Raw genomic sequence first — 20,252 nt, forward strand, 5'->3', positions numbered from 1 at the left:
TGCTATAGTCTGATTGAAATTAATTGGTACTTCAAGGTCGACTCCCTTACTTCCAATGATGCATCGGATGATCTTTCGAGCGATCTTGTCAAGTATTTTTATTGAATCCTGACATTGGCAAAGGAGAACACATGAAGATGATTTAATTTTTACAAATTTGTTTAGAATTGTATACCATATTTGAGTAATATACTAGTTAATTAAATGAATTGTATGTTTAACTAATTCGATCGAAATTTTGTAAAATGACTTTATAAAAATGTATGCATTAGGTTATAGTACCTATGAATTGACACGATTTTTATTCCCATGAATCGCTCAGTTATCAATGCATTGTCAAAAACTGATAGTAAATGAACAGTAAGCGAATAGCAAATAAATATAAGATTTTGCTATTACACATTCTGCATCAATAATTTCGCAAAATTGTGAATGTGTTCTGTGGATCTAGGATTTTTATTAACGTTATTCAATTAAAATTCCAAACGAATAGTAAATCAGATCCACAGTTTATGTGTTGGTGTTGTTAACAGTCATCTTGAGTGAATGACTTCAAACAAACCATATCCATTACTGAAATCAAAATTCCTCTAACAAAGTTTCACACGGCGTTCAACGTGGCCAGATACCCGTCTGACGTTTCAAACAGTACTTAATTCAACTCGTTATCAAGGCGTCGATTAACTATTACCCGCACAAGTACTTTTCGACTTGTTAGTAACTATTATATAGTAGTATTCGTGGTTTTGCTGAGAGAATCGAATCCGTTTCACTCGGTTTGACGAAACGAATTTTTGACTAATTGTAAGAGACGAATTGACGAATTGGAGTCTATTTTTTGTTCACGATGCAGTGAAATTATTCCAAGATTATAATACTATCGATAAAATTAGATTTTTTACGAAGCTCCTCTCGTTAGCTTCTTTTCTATAATTTCGACAGGTTTTATCGATTTCTCTTCTTTTCTTTTTCTTTTTTGGTTCACTTTACCGTAGTTATGAAATTTTATTTACTATTTACGGCACGAATTAATCATTTTTCTTCTTTGTTTTAGAAAAGTATATAAGACTGTTAATTGGCCAGAGTAATGTTATTATCTGGATTTAATCGTCTTTGATAGGTATATTTTTGCAAATATGATGTTTTAGCGAAGTAGGTTAATATGACGATTATTTTTGTCGAATGGAAAACATGGAAAAATGAATGGTACGAGGAGAATATTCCTTTGAATTTTTGAATAAAGATTTTACAGCACGTGTATCAGTTATAGATAATAAATAGGGTGCCGTACAGGTTGTTTTTATTTTTGTTTAACATTGTCCATCCGAACCTTTTCCCATCCCTGTTTATTTTTTGTTGTTGTTGTTAAATATTTATTTATTTCTCACACTTTTATTTCCTTAATTGTTTTCTGTTATATCCGACCACATTTTGTTATGTTAAAAACGTTTTTGTTTCATTACACTTTGTTTTAATTAAAATATAGAATGTATCAGGAAAAATATATCTCATGTTTAGTAAAGAAGATAAAATTTTGAAATAATAATAATTTAATATAAAATTTTATTTGAAATTTGTTGCGATAACAGCCAAATTGTTATAAGTACAGGATTCGTATTTACAATAATTTCTCACTTTCTCCATGATTTCTCTAATTTTTCATATTCTTCTTGAAACTATCTGACACATTAAGCCATCAAATTTTTGAAAGCAGAGGGATTCTTCGGATTCTTTTAACGAACTGTTCATATTATCTGTTCAATCAAACGTGATAAACAATTCCAGTGAATTTGATTCAGTTTTGTAGGTCATTCTATTTTTTCTTTTTCTTTTTTTCAACGAAGAAACATCTGTACCTCATGTTCAGCCGGAATCAGTTTGCGCTAATGGATTTCCTTTCGAATTCTTAATTTAGAAAGCGAGTATAGTAGTCATCAGAGACTTTGTTTTAGAAAAGAGGAAATATCTAAAGTGAGTTTAAAATTCCGCAGTAATCTGCTTGCAGTGTTCTTAAATTAATACATTTCCTTCAGATTTATCCTTCTATCGATGTAACAGCTTTTCATTGTGATTTTTATCTCTAACACGGTTTAAATCTGAATTTCCACATTTTGTTTCAATCTGAATTCTGAGAAGAATTTCCTGAACGCTGATGTAACGTTCGGAAATATAAAAAATCGCAGTGCGAAAATTACGAATCTAAAGATTTGATTAATAGAAAGAAGTTAAAGTGATATAAATGCTATATAATTGTGACAGGATTAACTATTATTGTTTCAGTGTTATTTAAAATAGACAATTTTTTAGTTTCATTTTTACGGAAATTGGAAATCGCCCCGGAGATTTTCGCTTCGCTACAGCGAGATAAATGGTAGGATTCACTCGTTTTATACGTGACTGATTCCGGCACGTTTAGGTATTTTTAAATTCAACCTCGCGTTTTCGCGTAATATTTTGCTTAAAAATGTACGGAAAACGGAAAAACATGAAAATAGATAATACGATGGAATGCAACTGGTGCAAGCGATACGTCCGCATTTCGATCCTGTTTTTTAAACAATTTTGAAGTTCACTTGAACAGGGTGGTCAATTACACGCGATGCATAATTTCCCAATAATTGCATTCGCATTTTCGATTAAGTCTGAAAAAGATATTGAAGTTAAAATGTTCTAAAACATTTCTTCTTAAAATTCGAACGATTATTATCTACGCTATATTTCAGGCGAAACACTCTACGTATTAAAAGTTCATGAAATCGCAGCTGAACGCGTTCTACAAATAATTTGCAAATAAAACACGTAATAGTATGTTAGGGAACATAACGTGGCGATACATTTCATAGGGAAATTATCTATTAATCCAGAGCATAACATAGATAATGAAGTATCATTAATAACGAACTTGAACTTGAAGTGCAAATTTGGAAAATTATCGCTTTGAAAAATAGAAATGGAAGAAGAGGAATATCGTCAAAGGAATATTGTCAAACGAAGAACGTTTTGTTTCGCTAGAATTAAAATTAGAATTAAAATGTGTTGCGGCACATCGCTTTGTTAAACTCTCGTGTCGTTGCTTAATATCTCTCAATTATCACAATTTACAATTATTTACATTGTCACGTTAACTTGTTTGGCGATGACCTGAATTGATACGTCTTTCATTGATTTATCAACACAACACTTTGCTGCAATTTACTGCTAATACGGACAATTAATTTATTACTCGAGGATATTCTTAGAAAATAGAAGAAACGATAAATTGTATTCTTAAAATTAATTATCGAGATATTAATTATTGGCATTATAGATACGAATTTTGAGATGCTAAAGAAACTGCGTTATAATTCCTGAATTACTTGTTTCAGATTATTCAATATCGTTTGAATTGTTCATACTCCATCAATACGCATATTGCAACGTAATTGATTTTTAACGTAAGATACTAATTGGCAACATTTCTATCATTCAAGACTAAAAACATCATCAACGCTAGTAATGATATTTATTACGAAATAGAAGCAAAATGTTATTGTAATTATCTATCGATACAAGTTCAGGGTTAACAATTTCGAAGAGAAACATAGCAATAAATGGCTAATGAATAGAAACAGGACTATCCTCTTACGTTACAACGAAATATATCTGTCAGCATAAAGAAAGAACAGGATCGAAATTGGCAGTAAATCGCTTACACGAGGCAGTTCGTGTATCGGAATCAGAACGAATTTCACTGAAACGACGAGCAATAAACGATGAACTCGTGGAAGGAAAGGAGCGTGTTGCTCGTGTCGCGGCTGCTTGGGCCATTGTGGTCCCAGCTATCGATCGCGCAAACCAAGACTCTTAGTCTACGGCTGAGCTCGGATAACCAAGTTATCGGGGCGCAGTAAATCGTTGCCAAGAAGATAAAAAGAAAAGTAAAACGAAAGAAAAATACGACCGCTAGAAGAAGTCGCCGCGACGAGTGTGCAAATTGCTTAGTGTCGTCAAACGAACAACTCTATACGAATAAAATAATATCAAAGGGAGTAAAAGAAAAGAATCAGATAATAACACGTGTATGTGAAGAGAAATGGGGTCGCGCGAGAAAGAAAGGGTGAGAACGAATGAGAAACGACGTTTGTTATTCAGTATAGTTGTGGCAATTACCGCGGATGGGTTTATAGAATGACCAACCATCGAGAACTGCTGAGTAAGTACTGAACAAAACGATTGTAATAGTGAATGAAAGTTGCCTGGTAGAGTAGCTGAACAGAACGAACGAATAATTTGTTCATTTCTTTTGCATTCGACTGACTCTTCACTGTCCTTCGAGCTCACGCTCATCTGGTACACACGTGCACACGAGACACGCCATTCACACCACCCACGTGTACACACGAACAGGACCTTACTATAATAGCGATCTTTGGTTTTTCATTTTTCCTCTTAGAGAACTGTTTCGTTCCTCTTTTCAATTTTCTTTTTCTCCTACTTTTTTCTTTAAACCTACTCTCGGAGATTTTTATTTCGCGTTATTATAGTTACGTTACATTTGCCGTTTGTCTGTTTGTATAATTCGACGAAGTAGGATAGAAGGGACGAAGAGGGAAGAGGGAGAAACAGTGGATGAGGAACAGGAAGAGATAGTTAATTATCTCTGTATTAATTGAAAGGATTTTAGAACATGGCTCGTCAGGGTATACGGCTGAAAAATGGAATTTCCAGGTGCGGAGATAATGGTCGTTTAAACGCTGTCGAAATTTCAATGTTCTTAAGCAATTTCGTTATTATCAAGAACTAGCTCTTTTGTTAGAAGAACTCTATGAACAGCTTTGTAATGAAGCCCTACTTCAGAAAAGCAGTTGTCAAAGATCAATGAATAATTTTAACGAGTAACTGTCATTGTACCATAATATATTTCTGTGATATTAAAAATTGAAATAATATCGGAATTTGTGTAAGTAATAATGCAAGGAAACAAGATTTGGATGCTCTATCCTGTTAAATATGTTCCTATAAATTGAATAATAATAATTTTTAGTTAAATAATGGTTATATCGTTATGTTAAAAGTTAAGAGGAAGCATCGGGAAAGCAGATTAAAAATTCTCAAATAAATGCACAGAGGTTACACATTAAAATTAATTGCACACAGAAATTTATATTAAATTCCAAATAACGTCTTAAAAGTTCGTTACAGTTAAACTCGTAACCGTGAAATAATTTATTCAAAATAATTTCATTCGTCCAAAGATTCATTCACCCTCTGCCGAGGAATAAACGAGAGTCCATTATCTCTGCACCAAGCTAACGCGTTAACCAGATCAGGGGAGACGGTCGTAACGAAAAGTCAAAGCACCAGAGAGAAACAGAGAAAGAGGAAGAGAGAAACTCGTGCGAGCTCATCGAGAGGTCTTCAGAAGGCTTCTCGACACAAAAAAAAGGGGCGAAAGACCACACTATAATGGAATTAAACTGCAAAAAGGCAAAGGCATTAGCTGACGAGAATACCAACCACCGTGGAAAAGTAAAGAACCCTCCTGTCACCTACCCCAATCTCTTAACTTTTAAATTATCGACCACTAAAGTTTAAACTTTGTATCCAAAAAAAAAAAAAAAAAAATTAAACGAAAGATACATAAAACAAACTTTTATCCATATATTTTTTACATAAAATAGACTATTTAAATTCTTAAAAGTATATAATTATAAATCTAAAAGGTATAGTTAATTATATCTACTTAATTATTATTAGCGATATTTGTCAAATTACAAGTTACAAGATGTTAATGTTAATAAATTCTCTTGTAGAATAATGATTAAACAAGATAAAATTGTTTAACGCGAAATTGAAGTTTAGCGCTATCTACAATCTGCAACTTGCTAATTTGCTAATATTACGAGTTGTATCGTGGTTGTTTTCCTCTTTCTTTCCACACACGTACGAGGAGAGCTTTTATGGTGTTACCCTCCCTTCTCAGGGAATCCCTGTTGGTTTCTAGAGATGGTAGAGTATTAACAGTAAATGGCATTTCCGGTTAAGGGTAGGTAGAATTAATGATCAAATGAAAATTAATGACATCCCTTTATGGAAGGCATACAGAGATTTCGTGAAATATTAACGACGAGTGCAACTATCGTTTTGGGAATAAGCAGAAACATTAATGGCAGACAGTGTTCCCTTTTGGAGGTAAATGAAATTACTGTCGTAACAATAATAATATTAAACTCATACGAAATGTTGGTAACAGAATATGTGAAACATACATAATTCGTGAAAAATATTAATAAATAACATCGCTTTCTTAAGGTAAAAATTAACAAAATACAAGTATTAATAATATACCGTAATACTTTATTTCATGCGCTGTATGTAACTCATGTAACATTGATAATAACTATAATCTCCTTTATCAGAATCACGCGAAATTCATAGAAAATGAATCATTACTAGCAAAATAGACAACAAATACTAACAACAAATAATAACTTCTATTAACCACGAAAAAGTCAACAATTTCCAAAATAATACCAATCATAAGTTATTACGTACCGAAGCAAGGAAGACAAAAATAAAAAAAAAAAAAGAAAATTACACGGAAACTCAGAAAGTGTACACAACCCTGAATGAAGGTAACACTATAAATTCTCCCTGTGAAAAATCGCCTTCACCCCTTCTCAGTTCGATCCTCGAGCGTACAATCGATCATTGCTGGTATGCAACAATTCCTGTTCTCACCTATTCTCTCTTTTTTTTCCATAGAAATCTATTAGAGCATTCCACTACTGTCTAACTACTCACTGGCACCTTTCTTCACTATTATCAGCAGACTGTCCTCGTTGTCCGGGGATCGACACGTGTTACCATTAGACACAGGGGACATAGTTCTCCTGGACGTATTACACTCTTCTCGACTAACCTAATATATCGAGTCAAATATAGTAAATTTGAATCATAGTACGCGACATACTAAGCCTGGTTTTCCTTCGATGTTGGATATCTGTCCATAAATCTCACGTGATACGCTGTATACGATTGTATCGAGTTACTCCTCGCAGGCTCCTTTATACTTGTTCTTATTCTATGTTTTTCTTCTTTTTCTAGTTTCCACTATTTTCTCCTTTTTTATCTCTTTATTTTTCTTTTTTTTTTTTTTGTTCTTCCTGTTACTTGGATCGCTTCGAAGTATGCACGTGTACGTACGATGTATACGTGTGTACACGCGGGCATCGTACAATGAATTGAGTCTCGAAGGCACGCGATAGTCATTCGTTGGTACTTAATCATCTGTGTTACCATCGTCATTGTCATTTTCATTTGACAATTAACCCCGCTACTATCTTTGGATTTTTATGTCACGACTGTTTTCTTGTTGCAACGAACGTTCTAAGTATAAAACCGGACAAATAGCTGTAGCCCCTTTGCCTTATAACATCGAGCTACACTCGCGATAGGACTTAAGAAGATAACCAGAAACAAGGAGCATTTTATCTTAAATTTTATCTTAAATGTAATTTCAATTTATGACACTTACAAAATCATTAGAGTTAAGATATCGTGCAGATACGACGCTTCGATGATCGTTATATCTATCGGTTATTTATTAGGATATATTGAAAGTAAATCATCATAGAACATGTTATAAGGTAAGAGGTTAAACAAAGCTTTTAAGTAAAATCGAGACTGCGTGAACTTAGCAAAAAAACGTGTAAGTTAGTAACAGAATTTTTAAGGATGAGAAGACACGACTGAGTTTTAAATAATTCCAAGTATGTAGCAGGGTTAATCAAGGCCTACACACAGTGAAACGATGCACGTATCTTCATAGTTATCCTCATAATCTTGCGTAGAAATTTCCCAACGAGGAATAAAGAAAAATTCTCTCCTCAAAAGGTGCACCACGATCGATAAACCAGGATGGTATTCTAATGTTTGAACAGCGTATCTTTATGCATTTATAAATACATCTTATTGATTAATAAATTCATTGCCAAAACGCACAAAATACATATAATATACAAAAAGAAACTATCGGAAGTAGAATATATAATTATAAAGGGAAATAATTAAGAATAAATTAAAGAAATGTGACATTTGGAAAATGAAGCAAATCTCTACTTATCTTCCATTTCTTTAGTTCTGTCTGCCAAAATGTGTATTTCCATAAATATCTGCAATCTACCGAGGATAATATGCCATGAATATAGTGCACACATTGTTAGCTGCATCATGTAGGTCAGGATGCTTTTGCATTATAAAATATTTCAGTGTGTGTAGGCCGCATTATCATGTGGTCGTGTCAGTGCGGTAGTTTCGATTGGCTCGCGTTGGGAATATCCAGTAAAACGAGGGAACGTGGGATCATTTCATGATGGTTACTGGTCTTTGATGAACTCAGCCCTTTGCGGCCTGTTTCTGGACGAGGGTAGTAGAGCTAGATTGATTAAAAGTGGTAATATTGCAGGTGAAAATGTGAGATTAGATGTTGGTAGAGAATTAGCGAGATTTGTGGAAAAATAATTTATTATCGGGTGAAGAATAAATAAAAGAAATTTATAAAAATTCCCCCAAGACATATATTTAATTTACGTATATCAAATGAGAATTGCTTTAAAATAAAAAAAAAATCAGAAATATATTAATAGCTCGTAATAATTATTTTAGTTGTACTTGAAAAGTCTGTGTGTACTCATAATGTTTCTCTCTTATATTTATCTATAATTTTTTCGAATTTCAAAAATTATTTACCGCAAATTGACTGAGACAGTAAAAAGTTTCCTCGTGTCTCCCTTTGGCAAAGAAGTATGCGTTTCTCCATTCGATCTCATAATATATTTTCTCAAGATAATTTCGTGATATTAGTATCAACTTTCGAAGGCATTTCAACGATTCGTTAAAACATTAGACCAGTATCATCATCGTAATTGTTGCTATTACTACGAACACATGATCCTTCTCTCTGTTCGTACATATTTAAAAACAAGAAATTATCCAGCTTTATCATTTGCATCCCCGCATCGACACGATCAACGATATATTTAAAGGAAAAGATAGAAACGGAATAGGAGGATAAGAAGAAGAGAACGAACGAAAGAAGAACATAAAAATTCAAGTTAAATGTGGCATAGACAGAGCGAAGGAAGTTTCGAAGTTTCGCAATCTCTAGAAATTCGTTTATTTTTCTCGCTCGTGGCCATCGAATCGCTTCTCTTAAATTTAAAACTTCCTTAGATCAATGAAATTCATCAGGAACCGTTTCTTCGTCGCCGAAGATACCTAGAATACGACGTTTAAGTGGCAGAAGTGCATTTCAACAATCGATTCGATGCTTGTTAAAAAACTTTCGAAACTTTCCCTTCGCCAGTCCGATCCTCGATCTGACACAAGGCAAAATTTCCATGAAAATCGATCCGAATTGCAGTTGCACGATTCTTTCCAGCTTACTTTTTATGTTGTTAACGTCGATTCTACGGTGGAAAACTAAAAGAAATAAATGAGAAAGGTTTGCCTTGTCGAGATACGTACATCCACTCTGTGCTCTTGCTGCAGCATCTGTTATACTTACACAAGCATGAATCGTTTACTATAGAGGAAGAATATAACACTGTAGCTGTTTAGAAATTTTCTTTTCGCTTTTGGTTTTTTTCTTCTTCAATTATTTTAGATGAATTAGAAGTTAGAATTTAAATAGACGAACGAATTCTCACTTTGTGGCGATTTTCAACCCTTAACTGGAGAAATGAGGCGACATCAGATATTTTATATTTTCCAAGGATTAAATTAGACTTGGAAATTGTTCATTGGAGTTGTTAAAATGATTCGTATTTTCGTGTGCATTTTTAGATCTTCATATAGTCGTGATATTTATCGCATATTAAAGTAGTTTTTGTCGAAGAGTTCAGTCTTTGTTACTTTACCCCGGAAAATAATTATTATATCATTCATTTACCTTATTAATGACTTTTTAATTCTAATTTATTCGTAATTTAATTACATGAAGGATAATCGATACAGAATGTTTTGAATGTTTATTAATAACGAATAGTAAAATAATTCTGTCTGAAACAATACGAATGTGTGTTTAAAATACTTGTCATTTATAAATTTTTCCCTCAAATGCACATGTGGATATTTTGTTCTATGTTTGTATATATTAAAACGTTATTTTCTTCCTTTTGTTAATATGTTAATATCGTGAGAATATTTCATCATCATTATTTTCAGTTCAGGGTTGAATTTCGTCCAAATTTGCATCAAATGCTATTCTTCTTCCGTTTAAATAGATCTATTCGCCGTTTCCGCTACCTAAATTGCGTGAAAAATGTTCATACAGGGTGATTTTTAAAACCTTTCCAGGTGAATAATTAGTCGTAATTTTGTATTTTATTGGTCAAAAAATATTCTTCACTGGATACACATAATGACACAAAAGTTTGCATGCAAACTAAATAATATTATGTTATCGTTATTTCGCGATAAATCCTAAATATTCGGATTTCATTTTCGCAAGATTAAACGAAAACACATCATTACGTGTCGTATTCAATTTAAATTCCAATTATATCAAAGTAGCCGAATTTAAATTTAAATTGAATTATGTAAATCAAATTTAAATCGTATTTAATTTAATATCTATCAGATTAAATGTGCCTTCCGTTACATAAGCACCAATCTTCTAACGTTGTTCTTTATCCTCATTTCGTGGCTCACTACATAGAATCTAAAAAACGTACTCGTTAAAATCTACAATTCATATCTGTTTCTTCCTAAAAACTGACTTTTATCGTTGGTGAAATTATTCCTATTCTTGGTGAAAAAGAAAAAACAACAGAAAGTACGAATTCTTTCATGAATCCATCTAGAAAAGAATTGTTGTATGTCTATAAATCACCCTGTAATATTTCTATACGTCGAGTCGCTTATTGCTCTGTTCGAAATTAACAGGAATGCTCGCGTGGAATGGCGTACAGGATCGATCCGCGACGCAGCTACATCCATCATATCATTTAACTACCTCCTTCTCTTTCTTTTTGTTTTTCTTTTTTTTTCTCATATTTTGAATAACTGTTTTCGCGCGCAAACTGGCACGCGTTCCCGCTACTAATTCGGCTATTTCATTTTTCATTTTCAGGACAATGCTTAAACGTCCAGACCGGAACCGTTTACGAAGTTGCGAAGTTCGATCAAATTGCCGCAAGTTAACCTGACCAAAGAACGAACGAAACTGAAATTAAAGAAAAAACGAAATAAAAAGAAAGACAGAAAAAAAGATTAATTAATGACATACTATATATAGTATTTATATATAGTATCTAATTATTATTATTATATATATATACACATATATATATACAATGTGCTCGTCTAATGATCGTTTTAATAATAACAATGATATTCATATCGGAGAGCAATGACCAATCACGATGTAACATTATACATGGCTGTTTTTTCCCTTTGCTTTTACGTTGTTCTTCGTGCAAACCCTTCAAGTTCCTTCCTCCTTCGCGATCGATGGTCTTTGTTATATCTTCGTCACGTTCGTAATTTTTCTTCTGTTCTTTCTTTTCTTTTATATATATATATTTTTTTTTTTTTTATTGTTGAGACGCGTTCGGTGTCGAATCGTTCGAGTTTTTCAATAAAATGTTTCTCGTGGACATTTCAGTAAGCAGAAATTTGGTGATATTTAAAATTCTCTCGTGTTTGATTCTTCGTGGATTGACGCGTTCGCAAGTTTGAATTCGAAATAACCGGGATTTTGCAGCGAATGTTGCTTCTGTTTTTTTAAGGACAGGCGTTTTAGACTTTTCTGTAATTTTGTATTTGTTAAAATATATCGGAATTTTCCTGCCGCTTCAGTTTATGTGTGAAACGCTGCAGTATTATGTTTTGTTAGCAAAAACGTGGCGAAATATAAACGACATTTCGACATTCGGAGAAACGATAGAACTTTGACATTTTATACAATTAATTTCTTGGGAACTGTCCAATTTTTTGATTTATGTATTCGGTCAATTCTGAAAACTATTTGAGTTGCACGTTCATATACAGGGTGGTTGGTAACTGGTGGTACAAGCGGAAAGGGGGTGATTCTACGCGAAAAAAGAAGTCGAAAATAAAGAATAAAAATATTTTTTTCTACATTTTTTTTTTTTTAATTTTTCCATCGAGACAACGATCTACAGTGAGATCCGTTATAACGAGACTTGATAAAGTGCACGCGTACCGAGCGAAAATTCAAAGTCGATTTTCTCGAAAACAAAGCCTCAAACCAAAAATTGTTATTCTATATTTTCAACTTCTTTTTTCGTGTAGAATCACCCCCTCCTGCTTGTACCACCTGTTACCAACCACCCTGTATATGTCATATTTTTGTTTCTCGTTCAAGATACGAATTGGCAATTTTTTGTACGCTACTATCGATTATTTATTTCCTTTTTTTTATTTTGAAACACCGAATGACGTGTTTCGAAAAAGAGCATGAATTTTGATCATCTATTTGTTTTTACAATACAATATCACGTTTAAAATTCAATTATTTCATGAAATAGTTAATCATAATATTTTTCATATCGAAGGCCATGTTTTAAGCGTAGATAAGTTTTTTTATGCTCTAACCGAAACGAAAACGAAGAAACTTCAATAAAAAAATAAAACAAAATTACCAAACGAAGTACTTTTATCGATTCCTTCAATTCTACCTTCGATTTAGATTTTTAAGCCCGGTTTACATTTTTATGGCGCTCCAAACGAGGTGCAGCCTTTGGTTTCCCCGTGAAAATTTATAAGATCATCCGCGTGCGTTGGTGTGAACTTTATTTTATAATTTACAATTACATAAAATATATGTAGGAAATGGTATAGTGCCAATAGGTTTGGTAACGGTATGATTGTTACAATATCGTTTGATGCTCCGTCAATCTATGTTTACACGATCACTACTCGTCACTAATTACTCTTGTTACAATGGTTCTCTTCTAAATACGCTGACAACACTCCATGACAACGCTGACAACACACACCCGATATCTCCCAGGCAATCTGTCCACGATACTACACTATACTACAATATATAGCACAAATTATGTAAAAAATTATAGAAAATAATTCGTCGAATGTCATAAGTTAACTGATATAGGAAGCACACAAATAAAAAGGTGAGGAACATAATCGAACGAGTTACCAGTTCATGTATGATCCTTTGTCTTAAAATATTCGTATTATGTTCGCGATAGACTATAGTGGAAAATAAATTTTCGTTTCAATTTCTAATTTCTTTGCAACTTACAAATTGAAATAATCGTTAGATCGTACCTTCTTATAGTATCTTAACGATTTTCGTATTTAAACGAGTTATAAGACAAGGGATTAATAAAGAGAAACTTTATTTTGTCTTTCCTAATGAAATGGCGACTTCCACGAAGACAGAACGCCACGAACAAATTGTTATCGAGAGATACAGTGTCATTTAAGTAGGCAACACACCTTTGAACCCGCTCTCTTCTCACTGAAAACCTTTTCAATCGTTTCTTCAACCCTTTGTTTCATTCTGACCAATGTTACATTGGATTTTAATATATCACTTATAACTTTTGCAACGAATAATGAAATTTACTTGCCAATTTCTATTCCTAATTCGACACGTTTCGATTTAAGAAAGATTCACCGATCGAAATTAGTAAATAAGATTTGTAAAAAGTTAATAATTGACCTTACAAGGGTTTTTAAGCTTATGCCTATTTGTAGGAAATTGGAAGATGTGAAAATGATGTAAAAGATACAGAAAATTTCCCAAACATAGCATTAATTGTGTTTCGTGGATCAATTTTCTATCTACATTCAATTTTTTCAATTCCACTCGTAAAAATATGAATTCGCATAAATATTTCCAATCTACTTATGACAGTTAATATTCCTGAAACATTCCTGAAGCTAGCAGAAATATGTATTTGATCTCGAAACCAGATAAAAGACAATGTGCTTTCACTTGTCACGTTTTTACGATATATTATTGTTCAATTTTACAAAGGGTTGAAAACGAAGGGTACTTCGACTCGAAGTATATTGTACAGTTTGTACATAAAATGTCGTGCTGCTTTCAACATTTTCTATCTCCTTTCTTAAGTAATCGTGCCCCAAAGTGTTTGTTCTCTTTGATCAACAGTCGTACTTGATCGAGAGAGAATTTTCTTCTTACGTGAACAAATATTGGTCGAAGATTCGATCAATCTCAAAGTGGTAGTATTAACCGGTATCCTTTGGGGAAAAAGCATTTGTTTTGCCAGCGTTGCAGCTCTAGTTTCACGAAGATTCAAGAAATTTATTTTGCATCAATGTTGACTTTCAAGTAGCCACGTGGAAACGCGACTTTTTCTTCCATTTCATTAATATATTTTATAATATTTCTTTTAAATATCTTCTTTACGCTAGCTGTAACGTCGGCCGGACGACTGAACATTTTTTCCCAAACGGTAAAAGAAAAAAGAAAAAACCGTGGTCGTGGAAAACTCGATTATTCGAACTAGTGATTAATTGAATTGGAAAACAAAATGAGTAAATTAATTGGGAAACGCGCTTTTCGTTTCCATTGAATATATCCACTTATGGCACTTCGATTTACTATTTCAACTTTGCTATTGTACTATACTTTAATATTATTATTTCAACTTCCCGATTATTTAGGCGTTTCCCACTTAATTATTCTGCAGCTGTTGAATAAAAAAGAGGAGCAACGAATTATTCAAAGTTCCCCAGGAAACGTAAATTTGTATTTGGTTATATTATACTTCAGCGTATCGTGTAATCGAATATTCTGTTAATCAGTGCTTGAATAATCGAGATGTTGTATTAATTGACCATCGTTGAAGGAACAAGCACTGATAGAAGCGTGTACCATATTTGTTAATTTCAGCACGCTGTCAGTATATACGCTAGTTATCAAGTATTAGGTACTACATAATAACATTTGCAGCATATATTGTGAACGCCAGCACCGATAATGTAGCGTTGCCTATATATCACGTACTATTGCGTGATCAAAGAATATTCTTTCCTTTTTTTTCTCATACGAAATATCGAAATTTCAGAAATGTATATTCGAGCTTTGGAAAAATTATTTTCCATTAAAATATCTTCTTTTTTTTTTTAATACTTTGCATATTTTTTTAAGGAATTTCAAATATTTCTGAATGATAACAGAACGACGCGGTGCGTCGAATAGTTAGGAAATTTTAACAAACTATTGGAACAGTGAGCTTATTTTATTAAATTTGAAATATCCTTTTGTTCCAACGAAATATTATCAAGAGATTATTTATTGCCTTGTAAATTTCGAGAAAGATATTTCTGGTGTAATTCTGGGTTATTATTTGTGAGCATTGCTTCCTTGAAACCATAAAGAAGTTGTTTGATTAAAAAAGTAAGAAATAATAAATCATTTTGATTGCTTATCTAAATTTTGAAAAAATGTGGGGGGGGGGGTTGAAAAGATAGCGTAGTGAAAATAGCGATGTAAATAGTAGTTAGAAATTTTTCCATAAATGTTTTCAAATTGCGCTTTGTTCTGACTCTCTTCACACTGCGTAAATATCCAAGACTGTCTGTATAATAACTTCCAGATCTACTGCTCCACTGACTTCGTATTCTCTGCTTTCGACTTCGGATGCTGCCAATGATCGTATATTAATTTCCAATAGTGTATAACATCATCGTAAGATAATAAATTAAACAATCAATTGATGGAGATGCTTTTATCGTACCGCGTCTGACCAGAAACGGTCCGCTTCTACTGAATGCTCCGTACACTTTCCTAATTCACTGAATTTTCTGTACTTTCGAATGTTTCTGCGACGAACGTTGACACGTTTTGTTTGTATTTTGCAATGTCGAGAATCGTAAAAACGATAATTATGTAACAAAATAAAAAAAGAAATTGAAACATATATATAAACGTATAATTGTAGTAAACGTGTAATTTGAGCTAGTTTTACCGTGTATACGATAAATTAACTGATTACGAGTTAGTAAAATAATTATCGCCATAAAAACTCGATAGTCTGATAAATCAGAAAAATATCAAACGTAAAAAATAACGAAATACCAAAGAAAAATCAATCTCATTTAATAAACTATCATCGCTTTGATCTTTCCACTTTCTTTACGTGTCATCGGTTTAACCAACTCTTCAAACTTAATCAAATCGACTTTGAAATTAATCATTGGCAGCAGCTCTAACTCCAAACTTCTCTCTCGTTTCACCCACAAAATGACCACGTGTTTCGAGCTAGCTAAACTGTATTTATATTCCATTCTCGAAGTAGCATTTTGTCTGGAACCGCTTCTCTGATCTCCCGCGCGTTTTCTTCCACTGTTTTATATCCGCGAGAATAGAGGACCGTTTGTCGATAGACACTGACGATGGCATTAATTGTCTGATTATTTTCTCGGTTCTTTTGTATGTCCCGATGGCCGATCCTACGGCAGAGGGTGCCACCGATTTGCCCCGTAAGACGCAGCAAAAGCTTCCCCAACGAAAGCGAAACGACAAATCACGCAGCCGAGCTCGAGGACTTCCTCTCGTCCAGATCAGGTATTCTTCATGTCGATCGACTTTTTCTTCTTTTTTTTTCTTTCTTTTTTTCTGAGGAATTTTTCTTATTTTTGGAAGTACGCAATGACGAAGAACGATCAACCGTTAGTTGAAAGCTCTTAAGGTTTCCGTTTTATTGATCACTGTGTGTGTGTGTCAATATTGTGTACAGAACTTCTTGGCGCGTGAAAGCGAGTCAAGTGTAAATATCTTATCTAGTTTTTGTTTGGTTAGATACATTATACGTGTCAATGGTAAAGATCTCTGATAGTAGTTGCGCAGTACTAGTTCAAATCAGTCAGTTTTGGTTCACTGAGTTTCGAGAAACAAGTTGGATGATCTGAAGAATACGTTTGCGATAATAGTCGGCAGTAAGTTACGAGTATAACTCATAACATAATTAAAAAGATTATCGTGCTCATTGACACTCGTACATGATAATATCAACAATTACTAATGGCACGATAATTATTTGAAACTTGTTCATATCGAAATATTTTTATTTCACAAAGAAAGGGAACTAATATTTCCATGCAAACTGTCCAACCTTATTGCTGTTAATTTCGCAACTTGTTAAAAAAAGGAAAATATCTCATCTAAATTGTCATAAAACTGAAGCACAACTATCAAGGAGTCTCTTAAAAAAAAATTCTCGTTCGCTTGGAACAAAATATTCCACATTTTAATTTGTTAGAACAAATTATTACATATAGTAATAATTTTTGCAACTTCAACTCCCATGAACATTGAGCACAACCAGCAATGAATCTGTACAAAATTCTCACTTACATTTTGCCTGAAAAATCACTGAAAATTTTACTGAAAAGAATAAAAAGATTTTCATTTTATCTAAATGAGCTTTTGAAACTTAACTCTTTTCCAGGAACTAAACGTAACGAAGAGTCTTCAAAAAATCCCCAAACACCGTTTCGTCGCAAAACAAACCACTGTAATCGTTATTATTTTCACTCTGCAGGAGTAACAGAACTGTCAATGGACAAACCGGAATCCGAAGAAGAAGAAGATCACTGGAAGGACGCATCGCCCATCACACCTACCTGCAGTCCAACGAAACATCCTCCGAAACCTGGCCAGCTAGACAAACCTCTAAAAACCATCGAAGTCGACGTCCACGATTTCAAACCAACGAGTCCGTTAGACGAAAAAGACGTGATCATCATTGACAGCAGCGCCACGCCACTCAGCAAGAAGCTAGCGATAAAGTACAATCAGGAAATAACGACCGGCGTGGAGAAGGCAACACCGAAAGTGAAGTTAAAACGAGAGCCAGTGATAGAACTGGAAGAACCGTGTCAAAAAGTGCCTGAAAGCGCAGCTCAGCCATCGACCTCTACAGAAAGGCGTGCAGACGCCGAAAGAAGAAGGACCTTGAGACGAATGGACTCGCAAGAACGACTGTCCACGTCCAGAGACGCGTTAAGCAAAACAGACGTAGCTGAAAGAGGCGCGAAGAAGAAAGTTTTCAAGAGGAAAGAACAAGATCGAAGATCTTCCAGAAGAAAAATAGACGAAGTGGAGGAACCTGTTTCGGAAGTTTCTAGAACCGAAATAGACGAGCCCAGGAGGCGAAAAGACACGGAAGGAGCGGTGATTAGATCAAGAGAAGAAAGGAAAAGTCTCAGAGAGCAAGAATGTATAGAACGAGTGACAGAATTTTTAACGAAGCACAGTGTGCTCACTTACTCGGAGGTGATCCCGGTCAGCGAACCTGAGACCGACGTCCAGGCACCTGGTGATTACAGAGAACAACGAATCACGCGTCCATCCAGTATTATAGAGGCCCAGGAAGTCCAACCTGAAACCTCGAAAGACGAGCTATTAATAAGAACGAAGAGTATAAGAAGACCTGAAGAGCAAGTAAAGACTCCATCCTCTATCGAGTCGGAGAAACAATTCTCCGCGTCGATTAAAGTGACAGTGGCGACACCTGAGAAACCAGCAGCAGGTGTCGAAGAGATTAAACCATCCGTGACAAGTCCTGAGGCAGAGGTACCCGCCACTAAACGTCGAAGTTCGATGAGAAAGAAACCCAGAGCGTTTTCCAGGGAATCTTCCAGGGAATCTCTGTTGGACGACACGAAGAAAGAGGTTAGGATACAGGAAAACGTTGAAGAGATATTCTTCGAGGATACCAGTGAACAGATCGATGGAATTCTTCCGGAGATTCAGTTGGTGAAGGCTAGAATAATCACTGCTGAGGAAGCAGCCGCGAACAGAGTGGACGAAGCGATGAAAATTGAAATACATTCGCCGCCGGAAGTAGCTGTGGTCTCTGACTCGGTGAGAGTAAGGACGGGAAGGGTTCCATCGCCGGAAACAGTGAACATGTCGCATCTACAGCTGATCAGTTTGGCCAAGTCCACGTCTGAGAACGCTTTGGCCGAGAGCAGCGAGGAGAATAAAATTTCTGAGAGGAACATCAAGACGGAAATTTTGTTGGACCTGTCGAAAGTGTCTGAAGTTGGGGACGAAGAGGAAATGGTGGATGGAGAGAAGAGGGACAGAAGATTGAACAGGACAAGGAGCGAAGGTTCAAAAAGGCCGGGATTCAAAGTGACGAAGATGAAAGAACGTGATGGATTTATGATTGGTACATTGGCACAACCGGATCAACCCGAACTCACGATTTTGTTGGAGCATGCGGCTATCGAGAGGAGGAGGAACGTGGATGATGATCGAGATAGTTTGGTGGATTTTGGCGTGGAGAAGATAATTAGGAGGTAAGTGAAAAAGAAATTAGGAATTTCTTCCTTTTTTTTAATTATAGAGAAATTTTTTAATGTTGAGCGATTTTTTATATTTCAACGTGCTTGTTTAAGCAGCGAATGTTCGAGGATACAAAACTGCGAAAGTGTTGAGGCATTTATGGGACATAAGCTGTCCTATTCGCGTTAATGTTAATTTTCTACTAAACATGATGTTTGCAATAAATATATTTCTCCGGATGGATGTCAAATTTTACCAATATATCTGTCTCATCGCATATATGCTAATATAAATTTCAACGTTTCATTTAAACGCGCAGTATATCCATAAAAAATTTTTATGATAAGTGTGCAAATACTTTTACGAGCCGTTTTATGAGCTTAAATCCTGAAATGCTAAAATCAATATCAGATCTAGTTAGTTATAATCACAGTCGTCAAACTACTTTTATCAAATTCTTAAAAGCTTTTGTAGAAGCTTTCCATTAATAGAATTAACCGGTTAATATTGGAAATAATCAATTGCATAATATACGACTGATTTCTGTTCATATACTGACTTCTAAATTGGCGAATATCCACTCCTTTGGGAATACACCTCTTCAGTTTATTTTTCCAAGTCGTCTATCCGTTTCTGATTGAAAGAGATAATAAATAATTGGACGAAGCTAATTACCGGCGGTGATCTTGAAAACCGAAAGTTCTCTCCACGATTCGTGGCATCCTGAAAAAGGCTTCCAACGTCGATTAATGTATACAATGTTATTTTCCGTGCAGCCAGTCGAATGGATTACGCGAGTGACCGTAGGAATCCCGCGAAATGCGCACAATTGGTTGAAAATCTAGGTCGTGTAGAATACCACACAGTGTTTCGCGACCCGAAAATTCTATAGCCGCCACCCCTTTCTTTGTTTTACCATTTTTTTTTCTTTTTTCGTTTGTTCCTGTTTCCCTTC

The 20,252-nt window shown here is 34.5% G+C and overlaps 1 protein-coding gene across 2 annotated transcripts in view; it reads left to right on the plus strand.

Moving 5' to 3' along the window:
• Positions 1-20,252, plus strand: part of LOC117163749 (multiple PDZ domain protein) — a 165,595-nt gene that overhangs the window by 105,671 nt on the left and 39,672 nt on the right. For both annotated transcript variants that reach the window (XM_076621840.1, XM_033346390.2), the window contains 2 exons: positions 16,465-16,570; positions 17,547-19,311. In XM_076621840.1, the coding sequence (XP_076477955.1) occupies positions 16,465-16,570; positions 17,547-19,311 (1,871 nt within the window). The remainder of the gene's footprint in view (positions 1-16,464; positions 16,571-17,546; positions 19,312-20,252) is intronic.

Source organism: Bombus vancouverensis, chromosome 9 (assembly GCF_051014615.1).
Source record: "Bombus vancouverensis nearcticus chromosome 9, iyBomVanc1_principal, whole genome shotgun sequence".
Lineage (NCBI taxonomy): Eukaryota > Metazoa > Arthropoda > Insecta > Hymenoptera > Apidae > Bombus > Bombus vancouverensis.